Raw genomic sequence first — 16,627 nt, 5'->3', positions numbered from 1 at the left:
AACCAAGGTTTCTATTTGGCTGTCATTTCCCTGTCTTTGAACTTGGTATTTAGCTGAAGATAGCCTTGACTCTACATCCACTCCCCTAGCCGGTGCTGGGATCCCAGGCGTGCCTCTGCCAGGCTACATTTGTTCCTTTCACTCCTTGAGTCTCCAAGATTCACCAGCGTTCCTATAGCTTATCATTGCCCCTGCCGTGTAATAGTCCACAGTGTAAATATTCCTTAAAAAAACAAAAACAAGCCCGGCGTGGTGGCGCACGCCTTTAATCCCAGTACTTGGGAGGCAGAGACAGGCAGATTTCTGAGTTCGAGACCAGCCTGGTCTACAGAGTGAGTTCCAGAACAGTCAGGGCTACACAGAGAAACCCTGTCTCAAAAAACAAACAAACAAAAAACAAAAACAAAAACCCTTGCCAGGCGGTGGTGACAAATGCCTTTAATCCCAGCACGGCAGAGGTGGATCTGAGTTTAAGGCCAGCCAGGTCTACAAATAGAGTCCCAAGACAGCTAAGGCTACCCAGAAGAACCTTTGTCTTGAAAACCAAATCAATCACTTGGGAGGCAGAGGCAGGCGGATTTCTGAGTTCAAGGCCAGCCTGGTCTACAGAGAGAGATCCAGGACAGCCAGGGCTACACAGAGAAACCCTGTGTCGAAAAAAAGAAAGAGAGAGAGAGAGAGAGAGAGAGAGAAGGAAAGAAAGAAAGAAAACCAAATCAAACCAACCAAACAAACTTTCCATTCTCCTGTTAGTAGATATCTGGACTATTTCTACTTTTGTGTTTCAAACTGTCCAGCTGTGACCTTCACTGTGTACATCTGCAGGGCCTAATAGGTACCTAGGGTAGGGAATGGAAAGTTTTACTATGATATTTTCCTAAGTAATTACAACACAGAACTCTTTAAACTTGCTTTCTCTTCCTAAATGTCCCCGTCACCCTCTCAGGCATGCATGTTAACCCTCGTTCCCAGCCTCTTAGAACATTATGGGTAGGCAGTCTTTGTTTATGTAACCAGATTTCTAACAGGCTACATATGCACATCCCTGTGTCCATACATGCACATCCCTGGATGTCTGGAGGCCAAAGGTCAGCCTCCAATGTTCTTTCCTTGACCTGGGAGGCCCAGAAAGGGTAAGCTAGCTGGAGGGGTCTCCTGTTCTTCACACCCCCAGAATGGGGATTACAAACACATGACATTGCTGGGCGGGGGTGGCTCACGGCTTTAATTCCACCACTTGGGGAGGCAGAGGGATCTCTGTTAGTTCAAAGCCAGCCTGGTCTAGAGAGCAAGTTTCAGGACAGCCAGGGTTATACCAAGAAACCCTGTTTCGAAAGACAGAAGCAGAACACAGCATCGAGTCTGACATATTGACTATCTCCCTAGCCCTCAGGTTGCATTTTTCTTTAATTTTTCATTTTATTTTATGTGTATGGATGTTTTGCTCGCACATGTCTGTGCACCACATATATGTGCAGTACCCATGGACGGCAGAAGAGGGCGACAGATCCTCCTAGGATGTGCTGGGAGTGGACCCCAGGTCCTCTAGAATTGTTGCCAGTATTTGTAACTGCTGAGCCATCCAGTTGGTTGGGTCCAGATTGCTTCCTTTTAGTCACATAAAATAGTGCAATGAATATTTGAGGGTAGGATGAAGAGAGTTGAGCCAAGATCTCTCCATGTACCCCTGGCCAGCCCGGTACTCACTATGTCTATCAGGCTGGCCTTGAACTTGCAACAGTCTTCTGCCCTCTTCTATCTCCTAAGTAGGGTGCAGGCCTCTAAGCTACCAGGCCCACCAAAAGCTACGTTTTCAAACCTTGCTCTCTCCATTTTCCGGAGATAAGGAGATGAAGTACCAGGCTGCCCAGGGGATGGTTACTGGGTCTCTAGGAAGGGGAGTCCAGGTAATTAATGACCAGAGTTCGAACCCAGTGATCTCCGCGTTTCGGATTCCCCATCCGAGGTCCTGGTGTCCATTTGGAGAGAGAGAAATGGACGAGATTCGGGATGGGGCGCGGGGCACAAGGGTGCTGTGGGAGAGCATCTCTCCTCTCTGGCACCTCCCTGGGGCGGGGTCATCCGCAGCCAGAGGCTCCGCCCTCTCGCCCGGCCCTAACGGGTCTGCGAGCGCCGGCGCTAGGACCCGGCGGGCCGGAGCTGCGGCGGGGCCTGGGCGGCCAGAGCGGCGCGGACCCCGGTTCTCGGCTCCCGGCGCCATGTGACGGGGTGCGGGGGCCGCGGGGGGCCGGGCGCTCCCCGGCGGAGGTGAGCCGGTGCTGCGCGGGGGCGGGCAGCAGAGCGGGAGGGGGCTTGTGCTTGCGCCTCGGCAGTGGGGAGCCGCTGAGAAGGGGGAGTCCCAGGGCTCCCCGAGACCCACTCTGCTTGCTAACTGCACCCCGAGATCTAGCGGGGTTCTTTGGGCCTCTCGTGTTGGAGATGGGGCGACCCTGCCGCGGCCCCGCACCCCTCCCCTGCAGAGCCGGGGTCAGGATAGGATGCTTGACCCCAGGGTGCAGCGGCAGAAGATGGGGCGCGGGGCTGAGCCTCTCACGAGGCACTCGGGGGTACCCAGCTCCCGTCACCTGGAGAAGCCCCAGAGCGAGCTCAGGGTGCGGCCCTCACCCTCAGCCCAGAGCTCAGCCTCCGCAGGTCCAGCCTCGGGGCTGAGTCTAGGCTTCTGGGCTGCCACCTCCCCAGCGGAGTCAGCAGCTCCCCACCAGGCCTGGCCACTCCGAGCCGAACTAGATGTCTGGCGCACGCACAGGCTACAAGGGGACCCTCCCGGGAGACCCTTTCAGGCTCCGCCCTGTAAACAAACGCTACAAGGTCCCCCCCCCCGCTCCCCCGCTTGCTCCTGCGCCCTGCGAGGCGCGTTGCCTCTCTGATCCCTCAGGCTCCTCATCTGTGAAATGGGGAGCAAGAGCACCTACCAGGCGTTGCCTTGAAGAGTGTGTAGGCAGGCGATGCTTTGCGTAGCTCCGGAGCATGTTTCGTAATATAAGGGAAGTCCCCGGCTTGGGGTCAAGAGGGGGAGGATTGCTTCTGGGACAGGCTTGTGCAGGGGCGGGCATTGAACGGAGTAACTCGAAGGCTTAGGATTTCTGATATAATACTTTCAAGCTCTCGGCTCTCCTTTTCACAAATGCATGCATCTTTCCAGTCGCCCCAGGAGTTACCAGTTCTTATTCCCATTTCACAGATGAGGAAACTGAGGCTCAGAGAGGTCACATGGCTTGCTCGAGGCCCCCCAGCCAGTAAGTGTGGACCCGACATTCGCACTGGCACCTGATACGCTGTTCTGACCATGGCGTTCTCAGAGCAGGACCGTGACGGGGCTGACCAGGGGAACCGTAGTCCTGGCTGAGGGCACTGCTCAGGCAAAGGTGGGAAAGTGGGGCGTGGGCCTGGGACCTGGAGTGCTCCAAGTGTCTGGAGCACGGGGCATGCGCAAGACAGGGTAGTAAGACCGAGGTCTGTCTGGGAGCTGTGGCCAGACCCAGGGGCGCTTTGAATGCTGGAGGTGTCAGGGTTAATGGGGGCGACTCTAGGTTTCTGGCCTCCTGTCTTCTGACCTAACGGTTTGAGTCCACGGACAAGCCACGCCTCCCTTCCATTAAGCCTGTTTCCTGAACTGCCCGTTGGGGAACAGACAGAAGTCTGGGGTCTCTGTGACTGGAGATACTGGGATGGCCCAGGGGAACCATGAAGCCTGGGGATTGTAGTGGGAGCTGCCACGGGGCGGGGACATGCCTGGCAATGGGAGGAGCCAGGACTAGCCAATCAGGAGCGGGGTGAGTGTATGGCACTCTAGCCTGGAGGTTTCAAGCTATTCCTGGAGTAGGAGTAAACCGCAGCTAGGTCAGGGGGCGGAGATAGTGACCGGAGCCGAGAGGCTCCCCGGGGAGCGCACGCTCTGATCTGGGGATCCCCTTTGAGGATCCAGCCTAGTTTTCTTCCTCTCTATGCCAGCCCTCTTTTGCGTTTTGGGGCTGTAACTGCCAGAGGAAGTGGGCTGGATGCCCTCTTATGGCATGCTTACAGGTTGGGGCTTGAAAGTGTAGAAGGTGGGAGGGAAGGTGGTGGGAGGGAAGGGAGGGTTATAGAGTGAGGCACACAGCTGGGCCCAACAGGAAGGCTTGCGCTTGACCCCAAGATCACACTGACCAATGACCGAATTCACTGAGCCCTGGGATTCAAAGGCTTGTGAGGAGGTTGTCAGGACCTAGGAAACTTTTGGACCATCTCTGCTTGAAGTATGAGTGGGAACCAGGACAAAACAGAAACAGCCCTGAGCCTTAAACTTGGGAGAGCTGTTGGGTAGAGGCGTGACCTGCGACCTGAGATCCAGCGGCATCCAGGGGAGGGCCTCCGGCCGTAACCCTTTCTGGTGGCTTGCAGGTGTGACCCCACAACCTTGCCCCCCGGGCCACCTGCCGGACGCTGGCCTCTACCCTTCAGCAGACGCCGGAAAGAGATGAGTAGCAACAAAGTAAGTCCTTCGTTTCTCACCCCAGTTTGAGCTGCTCGCACAACCGTCTGTGAAACGGACTCCTTTTAACCTGCCCAGGCTTTGGCGTCTTCACACCAGCCCACACAGGAGAGTGGGTTCCCAGGAGGTCTGGGTTCAAACTCTGCTTCAGCCACTGAGTGAGTGCACTCTCGCCTCTCTCTGGGCCCAAGGTCCTCTTTGATGTCCAAAAGCTTGGCTTATGTATCAGTGGTAAAGCATTGGCTGTGAATGGTCTGGGGAGTGCTGTGCAGGAAATGGGATGGGGAAGTGAACAGGGGCCTTGGGGGAATGGCCATGTTCAAAGTCAGAGTACCTGAATCCCCATCATGTATTTGTTCCTGTTTTCTTTTTCTTTTTTTTTTTTTTTAAGATTTATTTATTATATGTAAGTACACTGTAGCTGTCTTCAGACAGTCCAGAAGAGGGCGCCAGATCTCGTTACGGATGGTTGTGAGCCACCATGTGGTTGCTGGGATCCGAACTCCTGACCTTCGGAAGAGCAGTCGGGTGCTCTTAGCCACTGAGCCATCTCACCAGCCCCTTGTTCCTGTTTTCTTTCTTTCTTTCTTTCTTTCTTTCTTTCTTTCTTTCTTTCTTTCTTTCTTTCTTTCTTTCTTTCTTCTTTCCTTCCTTCCTTTCTTTTTCTTTCTTTTTTTTTTTTAAGAAGAGGATTTTGGTTTTTTTTTTTTAAGATTTATTTATTTTTATTATATATAAGTACACTGTAGCTGTCTTCAGACACTCCAGAAGAGGGAGTCAGATCTCATTACGGATGGTTGTGAGCCACCATGTGGTTGCTGGGATTTGAACTTTGGACCTTCGGAAGAGCAGTCGGGTGCTCTTACCCACTGAGCCATCTCACCAGCCCCTTTCTCTTTCTTTCTTTCTTTCTTTCTTTCTTTCTTTCTTTCTTTCTTTCTTTCTTTCTTTCTTTCTTTCTTGTTGTTGTTTTGTTGGGCTGTTTTGTTTTGTTCCAGGCAGGGTTTCTCTGTGTAGCCCTGGCTGTCCTGGAGTTCACTCTGTAGACCAGGCTGGCCTCAAACTCAGAAATCTGCCTGTCTTTGCCTCCCAAGTGCTGGGATTAAAGGCATGTGCCACCATTGCCCGGCTGTTCCTATTTTCTGAGCACCTACTATGTGTATGACCCCCCCAAAACCTTTCCACAGGCTTCATGGCAGAGTGTGAGATGCTTGTGGTAACCTGAGTCTAGGAGGGCAGCACAGTCCTTTGACAGGGATAGTTCAGTACAGAATTCTCAATGGCAGCAGGGCATGGAGCAACAGGAACTGGAACAATTAAGAAATGGTTGTGAGGCAGGCGGGCATGATGTCAAGTGCACGGAGTCCCAGCACTCCCGGAGGCTGAGATGGGTAGATCTCTGGACGTTCCTAGTCTACATAATGAATTTTAGGACAGCCAGGGCCAAGTGGAGAGACTTATCTCAAAAAACAAACAACCAGAAGGAAATAAGCAGCTCTCTAATTTGTCATGGTTAAAAAAAATTGTGTGTGCTAGGTCAGGTAGATACCAGGCTGGTCTTATGACCTAGAACTCCTGATTCTCCGGCCTCCACCTTCTGAGTGCTGGGACTTGAGCCCTTTCCTCCCGTGCCTAGTTTATGTAATGTTGGGACTCAAAACCAGGGCTTCCCGAATGCTAGTTGAGCGCTCTTAACAACTGAACACACCCCCAGCTCCTAGACTGGGTCTTTCTGAATTTTGGTGATGCAGAAATGCTAAAAGCATTTAGTGGGACCTGTGCGTTGAAGTTTGAGGTTTTGATTATGATACTGTAGTAATAGTGGACGAGACCAAGGCCCTCAGCTCCCAGCGAGCTGTTTCCGCTGAGAGGAGACAATTGACACACTCGGTCCTGCACTTGTTGCTCAGCTGGGATGTCGCTGAGCAGACTGCGTGTGCTAGAAGCCTTTTCTCCCTTCCAGTGTTTCTACTTGCAGTGAGTGGGTTTAAGGACCTGGTGTAGGCCCCGCCCCATGGGCGGAACCACAAGCCCCGCGGGAGACAGTACAGCTGTAGCCCACTCGCCTTCTACTACACGGCCTTTTAAAGGGGAAGTTATAGCTTCTGAGGGCTAGCTGTAGTTGAATGCCCTGGAGGAGCTGCGCTTCACATAATCTGTGGTCCCCATAATCTGGGGGTCTCAGACCCCTAAAGGAACTTAGGGGGTCCTGCCCAGTTTGTTGATATTCCTTCAGTGTCTCTCCAGCGCCCTCTACCGAGAAACCTTAAAACGCTTTGGCGAGGGAAAATACTTAAAAGAGCCCAGATCCATTTTCACCAAGCAGGCAAAACACAGGAACATGGAGCGAGAAGTGACAAATTCCTTCGTATTTATAAGAGGTTGCTTCCAGGATTTCCGAGAAAACAGAAATCCAAGGATGTAATCTCAAGTTCTTCTCACGGGATGGCTTAGTCACTGCATATAACCCAGGCAATGCTCTCTATAGTTTACCACCTCTAGATAACCTATAATGCCTAATTCAGTGTATGCAGCAGAAGCTGCTGATGTAGGGGCACAGACTTGCCATCCCAGCATTTAGGAGTGGGGGCCAGAGGATCAGTAGATCAGAGCCAACTTTTCTTACACAGTGAGTTGGAGATGGTCTGGGCTGTGTGAGACACTTTCTTAAAATCAATCAATCAATCAATCACAAAGTTAGGAACTAATAACAAGGTAAGAAGCCTATAAATGTTCAGTGCTGGTACAACCGTTATAGGCCTGACGACACTGTTGATGCTTCTTTGTTGAGTCTCCAGAACCCAAAAGTGTGTTGAGCCAGCTGTACACTGACAACTCATGGGGAGTTACTATTAGGGGAAGACATGAACTTGCATTTGGATGTCCCTTCCCCCATCCTGTGTCTAGGCATCCCCTAGGGAACCTCGTCACCCAATTCAGTCCAGCAAAGCCTTCTCAGACACTCATTTCCTGTACCCTGTAGCCCAGGCTAACGTTAAACTTACAGCAATTCTCAGGCCCCAGCCTCCAGAGCCCTGGGGGTGGGGGGTGGGGGTGTTAAGTGTGTGACACCATGTTGGCCTCTCTTCTTGAGAACCTTCTGCGGGCCTCAGCCAGGCGCCTGGGATTGAGATAGACCCAGCTCTAGCACTCAGTACAGGTCTAAACTGAAGGGGCAGCAGCAACATGACTGGACTGGAAAGAGAGTTAATTGGTTAAGAGGTTAAGATACAGAAAAAAAAAATGGAGGTTAAGAAGAGGTTAAGATGAGAGGTTAATTGCCTCGTGAGGCCCTAGGCTCAATCCTTTGCAAATAAAAGAGCATGGTAGGGGTGACTGCCAGGTGAGGACGTGGTGTCTGGGGCATGCTGGGCTGTGGGCAGCTGAGGCACTGAGCCTCTTGTGTGTGCCTGGACCCACAATGGCCTCTTCCTTCTCCAGGAGCAGCGGTCAGCAGTGTTTGTGATCCTCTTTGCCCTCATCACCATCCTCATCCTCTACAGCTCCAACAGTGCCAACGAGGTCTTCCACTACGGCTCCCTGCGGGGCCGCACACGTCGGCCAGTTAACCTCAAGAAGTGGAGTTTCTCCAGCGCCTACTTCCCTATCCTCGGCAACAAGGTTTGAGCAACTCCTGTGGGGCGTTCCCCGAACACTGATAGCCCCGCCTCCCAACTCTCAGGGCGTTCCCCGAACACTGATAGCCCCGCCCCAAACTCTCAGGGCGTTCCCTGACCCCTGATAGCCCCGCCTCCCAACTCTTCTTTCCAATACCCATATGCCTCCTTAGAGGAGAGGACGGATGAGGCCCATGAGTTAAGATTATAGCCCTTTGCTCAGGGTGGGATCTTGGACAAGTGTTCTGTAGCAGGCCTTCGTTCTCTCTAGGATCCTACCTAGTGTTAAAAGTTTCATGTTTTGGTCCAGTGAGATAGTTCAGTAGGTAAAGATGTTTGTTGCCAAGCCTGATGACCTGAGTTAGGTCAATCTCTGGAACCCAATAGTGGAAGGAAAAGACTGACTGCAGCAAGCTGTCCTCTGGCCTCCACACGTGTGTGTGTGGTGGCATGCCTCCCCCTCAAACACACATGCACACTTGCACATGTAATTCTGAAAAAAAAAAAAAATCTTCTGGCTGGGCGTGGTGGCGCACACCTTTAATTCCAGCACTTGGGAGGCAGAGGCAGGCGGATCTTTGTGAGTTCGAGGCCAGCCTGGTCTACGAGTAAGTTTCAGATAGCCAGAGCTACACAGATTCTTCCCTGTCTCAAAACAATATTCATCTTCTGAGTTAGACTTCTGGTTTTCATGGCTCTCTGGGGACACACCCAATAAGCTTGGGAGGAGACCGCTGAGGTTCTGGAGAAACAAAATCAGGAACGATACTGGTTGCCTTGTGTCGAGTGACAGCTGAGCCGTGCTGTTTTCTCTGTAGAAGAGATGAGGTGATCACGGCTAAAACCACAGGCATGGGAGGGTCCAAGACTCCTAGCCCATGCTGGGGTGCAGTTACTCAGAAAGGTGAACGACTGGAGTCTAATAGTTAGGATTCAGCATTCTGACCTCTATGGACCGATTGGCTAACCATGTCATCTCTGGGGACCTCTCTTTGCCCTGGGTACCTGTGAGATTCACACATGCAGGCTGTCAGAGGCTTTGTGTATTTAGTGGAGGACCGTTGGCTCTGGGCACACCCTCCCTGGCAAAGGACCCGTAATAGGTGTTACGAGGGATGGGAGAGAAGGGGAGAAAGTGGAACCGCTGAGTGTGGGTGGTTTGAAGGTGAGGACGTCTGAGTCTGGCTTGTCACTTCTCTCCGCCTGATGGCTAGAAGACGAGGTAGAGGAGCTGTGTCTCCAGAGTTGGAGCTTGTTGGAGGCTATGGAGAATTTGTATGTAGGCTTGGTGTGTTTGGAGGAAGCGTTCTCTGCACAGGGCTGGATTCCAGTCTGTCTCCTGTTTCTCAGTGTGCTACCCCATGTCTTTGCACTTGCTGGTCTTCTGGCCTGGAACAGGTTTCCCTAAGTGGTAACTTGTTCTTCAGATGTGACTCTACAGACAGTTCTGAAGACGTCCCAACTCTTCATTCCCCGCCCACCATGCTTTTTCCTAGTGTATATTGCGCTGTCTGTTTCCCCAACTTAAGCTTCTTTCTTGTTTTGTTTTTTAGTTTTTTATTAGCATATATTAATTAATGGGTTTCTTTTATTTTCTTTTTTTAAGTTATTTACTTAACAGATTGATCTCTTGCTACCTCTCCCCCATCCCTCCCTGTCACCTCCCCTCCCCCATCCACTCCTATAATGGCTTTCTTACGACTTTTTTTTTTTTTTTTTGGTTTTCTGAGACAGGGTTTCTCTGTGGCCCTGGCTGTCCTGGAACTCACTCTGTAGACCAGGCTGGCCTCGAACTCAGAAATCTGCCTGCCTCTGCCTCCCGAGTGCTGGGATTAAAGGCTGTGCGCCACCACGCCCGGCTACAACATCTTTATGATACATATAATGTAGTTCGATGATCTCACTCCCCCCTTGTCTTCTCTTCGTCAGTCTCTCCCTCCTTCAGCCACTCCCCCAGCGTCCATAACTGCCTCAAGAAGGGGTGGGATCTCTAGAGCCTCTGCTGCGTGTGTGTGTGTGTGTGTGTGTGTGTGTGTGTGTCCTTAGCTCTGTTCCTAGCTAGTTAGGAATATCTGCAGAACCTAAATTAATGTGTTTTGAAAGATTGCAACGGCTCCCAGCCTGGCTGTGTAGCGCACAGGACCCTGCATAGAGCATCCCTGATAGTGTCCCTCCTTGCCCCACAGACGCTGCCGTCCCGGTGCAACCAGTGTGTGATCATCACCAGCTCCAGCCACCTACTGGGCACCAAACTGGGCCCTGAGATTGAGCGGGCTGAGTGCACCATCCGCATGAACGATGCTCCCACCTCTGGCTACTCGGCCGACGTCGGAAACAAAACCACCTTCCGCGTAGTGGCCCATTCCAGTGTGTTCCGTGTGCTGCGGAAGCCCCAGGAATTTGTCAACCGGACCCCTGAGACGGTGTTCATCTTCTGGGGACCCCCAAACAAGATGCAGAAGCCCCAGGGCAGCCTCCTGCGCGTCATCCAGCGGGCGGGCCTCATGTTCCCGAACATGGAGGCCTACGCCGTCTCTCCCGCCCGCATGCAGCAGTTTGACGACCTCTTCCGGGGTGAGACGGGCAAGGACAGGTACCAGCCTCCCGCCTGCCCACTGCGGTCATCCCTGGCCTGATGCGCCCAGCATGCACTGTTGAGGCTCTAGTCACTTCTTGCCACCCTCTGGTCAGGTTCCCCCAGCTCTCTTCATCTCTTAACGTGGGTCACCTTCAGGGTGTTGGCCGTGGCCTCAGCACGCCCCCTTCTCCCCTCCCAGCATGCTCCACTCCAAGGGAACAGGGGCTCCCAGAATGCTCTGTGTTAAATCCGTTCCTAAGTCTGTGGTTCTCAGCCTTCCTAATACTACAGCCCTTTAACACATAAAGTTCCTCATTGTTGTGGTGACCTCCCCACCCCCGCAGCCATAAAATTACTTTTGTTGCTACTTCATAACTGTAATTTGCTACTGTCATGAATCGTAATCGGAACATCTGATATGCAGGATATCCCATCCGTGACTCCTGTGAAGTCATTTGACCCCAAAGAGGTCATGGCCCACAGGTTGAGAACCATTGTTTAGGTGGTACTTCTTTCCCAAAATGCCGCACTTAATGTGGCATTAAAGACTATTCCCAGCATGCCTTGCTTCCAGCATGGTCTGTTCTTAGGAAACAACTTTCCTAACATGCTCTTCTCTGACTCAACCCTAGAAGCCTAGTCGTCCCTCCTATATAAACACAATGTGGGCCACATGTAATTTACAGTTTTATGGTAGCTATGTCAAAAAGCAGACAAAATAATAATAGTAGGTACATTTAAATTTAATGTTATTTTAAAATATGTTTGCCGTGCAGTGGTGGTGCACGCCTTTAATCCCAGCACTTGGGAGGCAGAGGCAGATGGATTTCTGAGTTCAAGGCCAGCCTGGTCTACAGAGTGAGTTCCAGGACAGCTAGGGCTACACAGAGTAACCCTGTCTCGAAAAACAAAACAAAATAAAACAAAACAAACAAACAAAAAAATGTTCAACCTACAGCTTCTATACATGTGGTGGGAGTGTTATACCTTCTTTTTTTTTTTTTGACACTGTGTATGAGCCTTTTGCCTGCATGTATCTCTGTACCACATGCATACCCGGTGCCTTACGAGGTCAGAAAAGGGTGTTCTGCCTCCTGGAACTGGAGTTCCAGGCAGCTGTGAGCTACCATATAGGTGCTGGGAAGTGATCCCAGGTTTCCTGGAAGAGCAGTAAGTGCCCTTAACCACTGAACCATCTCTCCAGCCTCCTTTTACACCTAATTATTTTTAAAGATTTGTAGCTATTACAAGTGATACTTTTTTTTGTTTGTTTGTTTTTGGTTTTGGTTTTTTGAGACAGGGTTTCTCTGATAGCCCTGGCTGTCAAGTGATACTTTTTAATTTTAGTTTTTGGCTCACAGCTATTTGTTGTTAGTTTATTTTTCCTGTGTGTATGTATGTGTGGGCGTGTCCCAGTGTGCATGTGTGCAGATGTGCACACATATGTATAGAGTGCCCAAGCTGAGGTCAGATGTCTTCCTGAATCACTCTCTGTTTTATATGCTGAGGCAGACGCTCTCCCTTGAACCCAGAGCTCACTGCTCTGGCTAGGCTAGCAAGCCAGTTTTCTAGGTATCCCGTTTGTCCCCACACTCTGCACTTGAATTACAGATGGGCACCGTGCCTACCTGGGACTCAGGTGGATACTGAGAGTCTGATAACATAGCACTTGCACAGTGTGTCACCCACTGAGCCCCCTCCCCAGTCTATTGGAAGTGTGGAATTTGTAAAAAAAAAAAAAAAAAAAAAAAAAAGAGTTTTTTGTTTGTTGACTGTTAAACTCACTAGTTCTAGATTTTTGTAGATTCTTTGTGATGTTTTTCACATATTAATAGTCATGTTCTCTGTAGATACAGTTTCCTTTCTTCCTTCCCAATCTCTGTCTTTTCCTTGCTCCTGCCCATTGCACTGGCTAGGGTTTCACCCCGGGCTGGTTTTGCTGTAGTTGTTCTTTCTTGGTTTGAGCATCAGGGTCACACATTGAAGAGCGCCCTGCTTCTGTTTTGTGTGTGCGATTGTGCAGAATTTGTTTCTTTAAGTCTTGGGTAGAGTTCGCTGCTGAAACTGTCTGGGCCTCAAGCCTCCCCTTTCTAGAAGATGTTTAGTTTAGTTGTTTTAGTTTTTAGTTCTAGGGGTGGGAGTCAGGGCCCAAAGCATTCTAAGCACACATTCTTTCATTAGAGCTGCATCCCTGTGCTCCAGGATTGCTGATGCAGCATCTTTAATGTTCTACTTGCAGAATGTGCAGCCAACCTTGCTTATCTTAGGTAGTCCCCAGGTTTGAAGGAGTCGGACCCTTTCATGTAGGATATCAGATTGATGTACGTTGTTATCGGTGGACACCTCCTTTAGCATCTGTAAGGGAATGCAGAGATAGAGATAGAGATATCTGTGGACTCCTCCTTTAGCATCTGTAAGTGAATGCACAGATAGAGACAGAGATAGAGGTAGAGATAGAGATACAGTTACCTGTGGACTCCTTTGCATCCATAAGGGAATGCAGTCATTTCCTTTCTTCTGGTCTTTGGCAACTCTTGTCATCTTTGTTTTCTTTAACTGACTTGTCAGACTTTACATTTCCTTGTAAATGTCTCAAAAGAGCCACTTTCCACCAAATACATGCAAAACACTTCCAATTTAAGGTGTAAGGGGTGGAGAGATGGTTCAGTGGTTAGGGGCACCTGCACTCTTCCAGAGGACCTGAGACAGACGGCTGGCTCACAGCAACCTGTAACTCCATTTCCAGGTGATCTGATGCCCTCTGCTGGCACTTGTGAGCACTGCATTCATATGGTGTATGCACACAGACATACACAAGGCATGAATTACAGGACAGCCAGCACTGCAGAGAAAGATCCTGACTCAAAACAAATGAGTAAAATGTAAAGTAAAACAACAATATATATTTTTATATATGCACACACGCATATGCATACATATATTTTTTTGGAAAGATGTAATCAACATTAAATTCTGCATTCTGCTTTTCACACTACCCAAGGACTCCAGTGCAAATGTGACAGCACTGCTCAGACACATATCAAGTGCTTCCTAAGTCACCAGGCCTGGTGGCTGCTGTAGCCCCAGGGTCTTGGCTGTTCTTCATGCCTTGCTCTGTGTTCATCACCGAATCATCTTCTCTGACTTGTAGCCACACAGGAGTTTTGTCCCAGGGGAGGAACAGCTGCAGCTAACAAGCTTTATGGTCAGGTTCCCAGCCTGCCCTGTTTAGTTAGCCTCTTGAGTTCATGCCCTGTTTCCTCTGTGCCCTCCCGTTTGCCAGCATGAGTGCCCCCACAGTGGGTAGTACACCAGTGTCTGATATAGAGGCAGAGCCTGAACAGACGGTGGGTGGGTAGAGCTGGGAACCTCCATGGGGTTGACCATTCGTTCCTCCTTGCCTGCTCCCCACCCCGCCTGATTGTTCCTTCATTGTGACTCCTCTCTGCCCCCAGGGAAAAGTCCCATTCCTGGTTGAGCACGGGCTGGTTTACCATGGTGATTGCGGTGGAATTGTGTGACCATGTGCACGTGTATGGCATGGTCCCTCCTGACTACTGCAGGTGAGCTCCCCTGGCCACTGTCCCCTGGGGACCGTGCCCAGTTCCTGACTACAGGGTGGAGCCGGGAGGTTTGGAGACATGGGTGGGGTATCTCTGAGGGCCTCTGTGGAATGGTATTCATGCTGATCTGCAGAGGTGGGCTTCTTGGAGCTGCCCCAGGGGCTTCCACTCCAAGCTGAGTTGAGTTTGTTGGTAATAACCGGATGGAGAGCCATGGGGTGCTAGCTGTGTTCTGCCGAATGCTGACCTTTGCAGCGAGCATCATCTCCTGCCTCATTAGTCCTCACACAATGCTGCAGCACCACCACCACCCCCATTTCCTGAGTGCAAACGAATCGAGAAGGTATTAATGAGGGGACCTAAGGTCTCAAAAGCTATCAGGGTACCAGGCTTCCCAGCCCCCAGTTCTTAACCACTGCCTCACCCCCAGCCTCCACTGCTGCTCTGTAGAGAAAAGAAAAAGGTTACATTTTGTTTAAAGGAAACTGAATGGTTTTGAAAACCTAATACACACACACACACACACACACACACACACACACGCATGTATATAATATGCCCATATATTTATAGATAGGGAAACTGAGGCTCAGGGAAGAGCAGAGATTGACCCCACTGAGGCTCTGGAGCAGGTGAGGGATAGAAAAGACCCCTAACAGGCATCCACCTTGTCCTCCTGTCCCTGACTCCCCGTTTGCTATGCCCAGCCAGCGGCCCCGCCTGCAGCGCATGCCATACCACTACTATGAACCCAAGGGGCCGGACGAGTGTGTCACCTACATCCAGAACGAGCACAGCCGGAAGGGCAATCACCACCGCTTCATCACCGAGAAGAAGGTCTTCTCGTCCTGGGCCCAACTCTACGGTATCACCTTCTCCCACCCCTCCTGGACCTAGCCATCCTGTCCACCGATCTCGGACAGATGCAAACGAAGTGGCTCTGGGCCCAGCCATTTAACCATGGCCATCTTCCAGCCAGTTCAGGCTGGCTGGAGTATTTCCCAGCCAATCAAATCAGGGCCTTGATGAGGGTTTTTTTTTCCTCCAGCCAATCGGGGCTGGGGTTATCTCTTGGCCAATCAGGGATTTGGAATTCTGTATGGTTTAATCGGGTGTCAGGGGGTCTTTCTCGTCTAGTCAGGGTCTGAGCGTAGTCTATCAGGGTATAGGGGTCTTTCTGAGTCAATCTGAAGCTTAGGACATGTTTTTTCCCATAAGGCTTTGCTTCAGAGCCCCAGGAATGGGCCCCCAAATCACTCCCTCCTTAGCTGGGACAATGAGGTCCTGTCCTAAGGATCTGAGGACTTGGTGTTTACTCCACAGTTGCCAGAATCAGAGCTACTGTATGGGGGAGGGGCTGCCAGGAGGCCAGGCCAAAGGATTTGTGGAGTTCTAGGAGTGGTAGGGAAGCCTAGGAGGTAGGAGGCGGTGTCCAGTTCCCGGTTTCTTCCTGAGTGACCTTGAACAGACCCTCTTGTCTTTCTGGTATGCTGTGATGACATCATAGCTCCGTATGTGGAGACCCTCACTCTCCGTTATACTTAAGTGTAAATTCCTCAGCTACCATTCCTCACTGGGGGACTCAGCTCCCTGGGGATGGGGAGCCTGGGGTACCCTTCCCTGCCTCCTTCTAGAAACTTTAGGGTATTTTTGTGCAAGTGCCCCCCATGGTTGGGGGATCCTGACAGAAATGGGGCAAACATGAAGCTGTTTCTCTAGCCCCTCACTCCAGCTGCCGTTAGCCTGGCTCTAGAAAGGCCAGGCATCTCTTCCTACCCTCCAGCAGGAGAGCATTCCCTGCTGCCCGAAGGAGCCTTTGGGACTGAGGAAGGGGTATCTCAGCCACACCAGGGCTTCGTGAAGTTTTTGTCTGGAAATGCTGAGGGCTTTGGGGAGAAGTATCCTCCCCCAAGTTTGGGATGAGACTAGAGATGGGGACTGGGTTCTGTCCCTTGCTTAAGCACTTTATTAAGGGCAGGACTGGGTGTGGGTGTGGGTGACCCCCATTCTTCCACAGCCTGCAAGGGAAGGGCTTCCAGAAAGGCTGTGGACTGGGGGTTGGGGGGGACTAGCCAGCAGTGAGCCCTGCACAGCAAGGTAATGGGGGTTGGGCAGTGACAGCCCCAGATCTGGTTTTGTAATGATTTATACAGAAATAAACACGCCTAAGCCCAACTCAGTGTCCTGTGTCTGTAGTCTGAACTCTTTGCTTGTGCCCCTCTCCCAGTTGGGAGTATCGTAAGGACCATGCTGCAGCCTTTGGGTTCGGAGCTTGCAAGAGGGGGTGTCAGATTTCTGTTTTAGCTGCCTGGAGAGTCTTGGGTCCAGACTGGATAGATGTGGTGTGATATGTGATGTTGAGCAAGGGTTATTGTCT

General features: G+C 51.0%; 1 protein-coding gene across 3 annotated transcripts; it reads left to right on the top strand.

Annotated features, from left to right (window-relative positions):
• Positions 1 to 1,995: 1,995 nt before the first annotated feature.
• St6galnac6 (ST6 N-acetylgalactosaminide alpha-2,6-sialyltransferase 6) lies at positions 1,996 to 16,419 on the top strand. Of its 3 annotated transcripts, none has more exons than XM_085835021.1 (7): positions 2,154 to 2,268; positions 3,203 to 3,257; positions 4,402 to 4,492; positions 7,934 to 8,113; positions 10,296 to 10,702; positions 14,143 to 14,250; positions 14,962 to 16,419. In XM_085835021.1, the coding sequence occupies exons 2-7, from the start codon at positions 3,232 to 3,234 to the stop codon at positions 15,206 to 15,208; spliced, it is 1,059 nt and encodes a 352-aa protein (XP_085691147.1). In that variant the 5' UTR covers positions 2,154 to 2,268; positions 3,203 to 3,231; the 3' UTR covers positions 15,209 to 16,419. The 3 variants fall into 3 exon arrangements, with proteins under 3 accessions (XP_029329961.1, XP_085691147.1, XP_021010711.1); XM_021155052.2 differs by having other exon boundaries at positions 14,958 to 16,419; XM_029474101.2 differs by lacking the exons at positions 3,203 to 3,257; positions 4,402 to 4,492 and having other exon boundaries at positions 1,996 to 2,268; positions 14,958 to 16,419.
• Positions 16,420 to 16,627: the final 208 nt, after the last annotated feature.

This window comes from Mus caroli, unplaced genomic scaffold (assembly GCF_978045245.1).
Source record: "Mus caroli unplaced genomic scaffold, Mus_caroli_1 scaffold_2, whole genome shotgun sequence".
Taxonomy (NCBI): Eukaryota; Metazoa; Chordata; class Mammalia; order Rodentia; family Muridae; genus Mus; species Mus caroli.
Note: the sequence above shows the minus strand (reverse complement) of the source record. Positions and strands in the feature narration are given on the sequence as shown.

Bases quoted from the DNA above. Each gene is read 5' to 3' on its own strand.
- St6galnac6 (XM_029474101.2), top strand. From the start codon at position 2,011: ATGGGGCGCGGGGCACAAGGGTGCTGTGGGAGAGCATCTCTCCTCTCT. The intron at 2,269-7,933 runs GTGAGCCGGTGC...TTCCTTCTCCAG, and splicing joins CCGGGCGCTCCCCGGCGGAG to GAGCAGCGGTCAGCAGTGTT. The intron at 14,251-14,957 runs GTGAGCTCCCCT...TGCTATGCCCAG, and splicing joins GTCCCTCCTGACTACTGCAG to CCAGCGGCCCCGCCTGCAGC.